This window comes from Galeopterus variegatus, unplaced genomic scaffold, assembly GCF_000696425.1.
Source record: "Galeopterus variegatus unplaced genomic scaffold, G_variegatus-3.0.2 Scaffold1707, whole genome shotgun sequence".
NCBI classification, from domain to species: domain Eukaryota; kingdom Metazoa; phylum Chordata; class Mammalia; order Dermoptera; family Cynocephalidae; genus Galeopterus; species Galeopterus variegatus.
Window position 1 is genome coordinate 17,611 of NW_007727818.1, and position 7,214 is coordinate 24,824.

General features: G+C 55.3%; 1 protein-coding gene across 1 annotated transcript; it reads right to left on the reverse strand.

Moving 5' to 3' along the window:
* Positions 1–433: 433 nt before the first annotated feature.
* PPP1R26 (protein phosphatase 1, regulatory subunit 26) lies at positions 434–6,001 on the reverse strand. The gene is made up of 2 exons (XM_008578525.1): positions 3,135–6,001; positions 434–2,919 (listed from the first exon to the last, which is right to left on the reverse strand). Exons 1-2 carry the CDS (start codon positions 5,949–5,951, stop codon positions 2,077–2,079), a joined length of 3,660 nt encoding a protein of 1,219 aa, XP_008576747.1. The 5' UTR covers positions 5,952–6,001; the 3' UTR covers positions 434–2,076.
* Between the last annotated feature and the right edge of the window lie 1,213 nt (positions 6,002–7,214).

Here is a 7,214-nt window from a genome sequence, read left to right on the forward strand (position 1 = left end):
CCCGTGAAGAGGAACGTACGGTCATGGAGCATTCTTACTAAGTGAATAACCCACTGTGACTGTAAGCTAATTGCCGCGTGTGTATATGCGGAACATGACACACAGAGCCGATGGCAGTGTTTGTATGGATGCCGCGTCCCTTGATTTCGGGAAGCTGTCCTTCCCAGAGGTGTTGCAGCTCCGGCCTACACTGTGGTGCGAGTCAGGGCAGAGGATGTGGGAATGCGGGAGGAAGGGCTCCTGGGTCTGGGGGGAGACGGGAGAAGCAGTGTCCCCGCAGGTGGGGTGTGGACGGAGGAGCTCAGTGCTAAACGTGATGCCACAGTGGCTCTTCCCCTCACAGGCGGGACACTGCAGGCCCCAGAGGACAGTGGAGTTCTCACATCAACACCCTGCACAGGACAGACTCCGCAGAGAAAAGTACATAAACCGATTCATGGTAGTGCTTGATTTATTCGTATTAAAAAAAAGTTCCTATGTACAAAACAAGCTGATTTTTGTTTCTGAGGGTTGAAAACACTCTTTAAAAAATTAAAGCATGGATCACATGGATTTGTTTCTCCCAGAAGCACTTCAGTGAACGGATATGCCACGACAGAGGCATCAGACACACATCAAGAGGGCACTGGATAGTGATGGGGACCACAGGGCCAGCTTGTCACAGCTCCTGACCCAGCAGACGCCGAGTGTGGGTGGCAGGCGGAGTGCAGCTGTGTTGGGGTACAGGCGCAAATTATCGAGTTCTAAAACCCAGGGGTGCACAATGTGTAGAAAATTCACTTGTGTTAGGATACCAGCAAAATTCAGCTACAACGTAAGCCCCACATCACAGATGAACCACAACGCTGAGTTGTAAAACTCTGGGCGACTGAGGAAAGTTTGCTGGACAACAGCCATGTAAATGTTACGACCCCTCAGTGCCCATCAGAACTCCATGTCTCCACGGTAGCCACAGGCACCACGGCAGCCTCAGAGCAGAAGGCACAGGAGACCAAGGCAGTATCGATCAGCCTAAGCCCTCAGGACCAGAGGCCACTGCCTTTAACCTAGTCTTGGTGACAAAAAGGGCCCATCCTGGCTGCCACAGCGAGGCAGGCCACAGAAAGCTGCCAAAAGCACTGGCTGTTGTTGGGCACACCCCCGACTCGGCTCTGGCTCCTGCAGGGTAGGTGTCGGGAAGGCTTGTTCCCAGGACTGGGTTTTGCACATCACCAGTGCCCAAGGTGTTTGGGGACCAACACTCCTAATGCAACTCTTGCACTCACTTATGCGCAAAAATCAGAAAAAGGAAATTTAAAATGTCAGTGTTATCTTTCAGAAACATGCTTAGAAATGGAGAGCAGGAGCACCCATATAAAAAGAGGTTTATTTAGATGTTAGAATTATCCAGTGATTGAACAGGACTGGACATCAAACGCTCCAGGCTTCAGGGCTGAGCTGCATAGAGCGCGCACAGGGGACAGCTTGGGCAGTCTGTGCGTTGGCCATTGTGCTTTGAAACATTTTCCAATCAAAGACTGGGACTGCAAATTTCAGAAGTCATGCTCTGGCCTGTGGGGACCCAGGAGGGTCCTTTATATAAAAAGTGCTGTCCCAGGAGCTTCCCAACACCCTTGGGCATTTAGTGATTCTTGGGCAGGGCAACTGCTGCCTTCCTCAGGCTTGAGCTGCAGGTACAGTGGGACATTTTCACCAGCAATCACCCCAAAAGGCCCCGTCTTGGAGTCTCCTTGAACCTGGCCGTGACAGTAAGAACCAAATGTTTGCTAATCTAAGACTTGTTTGCAGATCACAGAAAACTGCAGTTAGGAACGCTCTACAAAATTGAATGATGATATTTTCCAAAAATATTTTTTACATCACTTTAAATAATTTACAAAAAGCTACAAAAACCATATTTACCAGGACACACCTGTTAAATAAAAACATTGTTTCATGTTAGCGTACATATATACAGGGCGATGAACACAGACTCCAGTTTTCTCTCCTTTTAATCACGAGGATTATCTATTCACACACACAGACACACGCACAGATATACTGCTTTCCACGAACGTGACAAAGCCAGGGAGCCACTCACAACTGGACGGCTTTGCCCTTCACGACCGATCTGCCACCCCCATCCTCCACGGAGGTGTCACTGAACTCGCTGGCATCGCTGCCCAAGGTCTCCTGGTCTGGGTCGTCCCTGTCCATGGCCCTTCCTCGGTACCTTAGGTCCAGAAGGTTCTCCTCAGAGCCCGAGTTCCTCCTGTCATGCAAGCTGAGCCCTGCCTGTGCCTTCCTGCTGGGCCAGTGCCCACCTTCCTTCTTCATGAGCAAGTGTGGGCTTCCGAACACGGGGCTGGGGCCGGCCTGGGTCTCCCTAAAGGCTGAGAAGGCTGGGCCCTGCAGAGGCAGCCCCAAGTGGGGGCTGAAGAGGCTGGCTGGCTTGCCCCCCCAGGAAACACTCTTTCCAAAGTGGAACAGCTGGGTGGAGAGCAGTGGGGAGAAGCCTGCAAAGGGCAGGCTGGGTGGGCCCCTGGCCTGTCCCTCGGCCCCCTTCTCTCTCTCACTCCCAAGGCTCCCTCTCCATGCCAAGTCTCTGCCATCCGAGTTCAGTGCCCATAGGCTGGGCAGCCTGCTCTGGTGGGCGAAGTCGCTCCAGGGCAGGGCACGGTCGGCCTGGGTCCGGCCATCCCTCTCAGCACCCAGGCTGGGAGTCGGGAGGTGTGGACTCCCATAGGTCATGTGAAAGGTGCCCCCGGTGCCTCCTGCCTCTGTGCCAGCTCTGGCACAGCTGGACAGCTGACTGAAAGCACTTTCGGGGGTGGCAGGCTTGGCCCCTCGCTGGTTCTGGTCTTTGTGACCATAAACATTTCTCCTACTTACTGGAGACCCTTTGGCAGGGACATTCCCACTGGTGCTCCTGGGCGCCAGCTCGCACCTGGCCAGAGCACTGGGGAGGCCAGCGGTGGGCTCTCTGCGGGCGGTGCCCTTCCTGCCCTGGATGAAGAGGCTGGCTGTCCGGTGCCTCCTGCCTCTGTGCCAGCTCTGGCACAGCTGGACAGCTGACTGAAAGCACTTTCAGGGGTGGCAGGCTTGGCCCCTCGCTGGTTCTGGTCTTTGTGACCATAAACATTTCTCCTACTTACTGGAGACCCTTTGGTAGGGACATTCCCACTGGTGCTCCTGGGCGCCAGCTCACACCTGGCCAGAGCACTGGGGAGGCCAGCGGTGGGCTCTCTGCGGGCGGTGCCCTTCCTGCCCTGGATGAAGAGGCTGGCTGCGCTCTGTGTTCCAGCTCTTTCTGCGCCCTTCAGGCCTTCAGCAGGTAGAGGGGCCCCCCTGGCTCTCTGGCTCCGCGTGCACATGCCAGGCTGCGGGGCTGGCTCCTTCCTGCACAGCACCTCTGGCCTAGCTGGGCCCCCTGACCCAAGAGCAGTGGTGCCCCCTCCTTGGATTTCTGAACTGCCCACCGACTCCTTGGCCTTTTCTGCCAAAAACTTCCTAATCTCTAGTTCGATGCTATCGTTGCTGTCCACTGAACTGCTATCATCAGACAGGGAGCCGGGGCTTGGGGCTGAACGCTGCTGATCTCGGGCTCCCATCTCACTGGAGAACAGGTTCCCTTCAGCTCTTCTCCTTAACTGGAAAGCTGGCGCGGCATCCTCGTTCCTGGTGCTGTCCAGCTTTGTCCTCTCTGTTATGCTACTGAAGATGCTTGGCGGCTTTCCCACTAGGCTCTCCCTGCTGGCCCTTCTGGACTTGGAGAGGCAGCTCTTCAGCACGTGTGGGCTTCTGTCCTTCCAGTGTCTCTGGAAGCTGCCTAGCTTATCCAAGAACCGCGTCTCGGTGGTGCTGAACCGGACCTTCTTCTTGCACGCAGCCCTGGGGTCCCAGCCCCTCTTCCTGAGTCTGCGCTTGGACCTCAACAGGTCCTTGATGGCTGTGTCCAGGTCCTCATCACTGTCTAGTGAGCTGCTCTTGTCCTCAGAGCTCTCCTTCCCATCCACACTCCTTGCCTCATCCACCTTACTGTGGCCTGGAGAGACCTGGGTGTCACCAAGCCCGACTATCCTGGGGGGCAGAGGCTGGCCCCTGGCCTCGCCCTCTCTTCCTGGGGCCTCGCTGGCTCCTCCCTGGCAGGGTGGGACCTGACCCTCATGACTGGAACCCTGGGCACTCTCTCTCACCACCTCCCTCGCTTGCTTGGGTGTGGATGGCCTTACAGTGCTGACCCCACCTCTGCGTTTCCTTTTCCAGCTAAGTGACATGTCCGGTGTTTTAGAGAGAGGGGCTTTGGGGGTGTTGGGGCCATTTGGGGCCAGTGGGTCCTGTGTGGACTGTGGATAGCCTTCGGCTTTGGCCAGCAAACTCCCCGACTGTGCCTTGAGGGCCAAAAACGTCCGGATTTCCTGCTCTATGCTGTCATCACTGTCCACAGAGCTGCTGTCGCCAGAGCGGGAAGGCACATTTGGGGAGAAGAGTGGGCTTGCGGACAACGCTCTGTCGCTGCCCTGTACAGGGGCCGGCAGGATTGTCTTGGAAATGTCCAGGATTGCTTCGGCGCACATCAGCTCGGCAGACGTGTCTGCCCGGCATGAGGACCACTCCACGCACTCGCCTCTGGCCGCCGTGTTTCCTGGAGGTGAAGCTTTGGTTTCCTTCGGCAGCTTGGAGGGGTGGTCAGAGTCCAGGCCCCCCAGGCTGGGGTCAGTGGCCCTTGTGGCCACTTGCTTCCTCTTGCTCGGTGTTTTCCTATGGGTCTCGGGCAAGGCACTTTTCGTGGTGGTGCTTGTGCTGTGTGGGGGTGGCTCAGGCCCCTTCTCTCTGAGCTGGGCGCTCTGCGGTGGGTCCCCACTGGCCTCCTTCCGCGTCTTCTCCAACTGGTACAGCTGAATGGCCTCCTCAATGCCGTCGTCACTACTGGAGTCAGGTGCCTCGGGCACCAGGGCTGCAGTCCGGACACGCTTACCCCTCTTGCCTGCGCCCCTCTTAGTCCCGCCCTTGCTCTGTGCGGTTTCTGCAGGGTGGCAGGGGGCGGCTGCCTCTGTGCCAACCTTGGACCTGAGACTCCTGGGCTGTGCGTTCACCTTTGCCAACCTGGGCGGTTTGCGGAAAACGAACTCCTTACAGGCCCCCATCAGATCCCTAGCAGTCGGCTCTTTGTTAGATCTAAATGTTGATTTGGCTGAGTTTTCTTGTGGGTCTGGGTGTTTATCCTCAGACCCGTCACATTTTTGGGTTTCATGCTGTCTTTTCTCATTCAGAAACTGTTCTATTTCCGCCCGGATGCTCTGTTCGAAGGAGTCATCACTGCTGACACTTACAGGGGAGGCAGAGCCCCGGTCCTCACTGGCTCCCTTGTGGCTGCCAGGGACACTGCCTGAGCCAAGTGCAAGTCTTGGGGGACACAAGGCAGCTGGGGTGCTGCTATGCACAGGTTCTGGTTTGCATCTACTGACTCCACCTGTAGCCCCAGAAGGCTGGGCCCTGCCAGGCGGGGCCCCGCGGGACACGGCCTGCCCAGCTCCGCTCTTTGCCTTTAGATACTCCTGGATGGCCTCCTCGATGTCGCGGTCCACAGAATCATCACTATCCGAATCCAGCACCAAGGGGCCAAAGTTTGTAGCTTCCTCCTGCCCCGGGGGGTCAAACTCGGCAGTAAGACCACAGGCAGCGAATGCGGGCTGCTCTTTGTGCACAGTGGGGCTAGCAGGCAGCCTGGCATCGTGGCACCTCTCTGCCTTCTGGCTTCTCTGCGCAGTGCGCACATTGCTCATGCCCAGGGCCACCTCGTCACGCTGCAGAGTGCTGATGATCATTTGCACCTTGGCACTCACTGACGCTCTCTCGACGCCCTCGTTAGACTCTGAGAAGCACCCGGGAAACCTAAAGCTCCCCGGTGGACCAAAGGCCTCCCATTTGGACTGGAGAGCAACCACTGGAGGGGCATTCATGAGAAACATTCTAGCAGACAGGGAGGGACGCGCAGGGAGGGCAATGCTTTACTTTTCCGCCAGCTTCACATCCTGGGAGGAGAGAAAGCACATTGGCAAGATGGGTCTACAAAATCAGCTAAGTTAGTTACATCACGAGTGGCCACAAACAGCCTAGGTTCACAGTCAAGAGAGCGGGATTAAAACCCAATATCCAATTAGCGGGGTGTCCCCGGGCTAGTTACTGATGCTTCCTGGGCCTCAGTTTCCTCAGCTGTAAAAGGAGGAACTTACTCCCTCCAGCCCAGGGCTGCTGTGAAGACTCGATAAGAAAATGCTTCCAACCCCCCCAGTGCTGTGTTCACACAGAGCACACAGTGTCATTTCCCTGTCCCCTTCTTTCTTACTCTGGGCTTTTGGCTTCTCCAAAAGAGGAGAAGAAAAGTTATTTACCTCAAAAGGTTGTCAAGAGCTGCCAATGAGATAAAGTCTGCAAATGCTTCTTGGTAGGGTAAAAAGAATGACTATTCTGAGTCCAAGGTTAGCAAGACTTCAGGGTTGATTCTTTCTGGCCATGACCAACTAGCTCCTGAAACAAAAAGTTATACGATGTGAGCATCTCAAAAATTGTTTCCCCAAACACAGGGCTGGCTGATGAGCTCAGCTGGTTAGAGTGCAGTGCTGATAACACTAAGGTCAAGTGTTCGGTCCCCATACTGGCCAGCTGCCCCCCCCCCCCCCAAAAAAATTATTTCCCCAAACAGGTTTAAGAGTCATTTTTACTAAAGTGTTTTTATATGAAAATGTCAAATGTGTCCTGGGACCCTATCATTATTTTTAGCTAATTAGCATATTAGTTGCCCCAAACTGTCACATGCCCCTTTCCATCCTGTCCAGTTGCTCCTGGTTTCCGTTATCTCAGACCATATTCAGCTGCCTCAGCAGAACCAGTGGGCTGGTCTTGGGAACACTTCAAAGACCTGCTTGCCAATGGCCTTTCCACGAAAGGCCTGGACACCGCCACTGCAGAGGACCATGGTGTAGACAGCAGAGTTGCTTAGAAAAATACCAGACACATCGTGCACCTGTTAATTCTTAATGCTTTTGTGTGATCCCCCTGCCCTCCTAAAAATTGGAGTGCAAAGCAGTTCAGACATGAGAGCCCCCCCAAAGGCCACCGATACAGGGAACCCGAGCTCCCCCAGGAATGGTGCCAGTGGCCTGACACTGGCCTATGCATCGCTTTGCTTCTGCTGTGGATCCTTCTCTACCAGGAACTTCCTCCGATTAACC

Coding starts and splice junctions, on each gene's coding strand:
- PPP1R26 (XM_008578525.1), bottom strand. CDS start 5,951: ATGTTTCTCATGAATGCCCCTCCAGTGGTTGCTCTCCAGTCCAAATGG. Junction 2,920..3,134: donor TCCCTACCAAAGGGTCTCCA/GTAAGTAGGAGA, acceptor GCCAGGTGCGAG/CTGGCGCCCAGGAGCACCAG.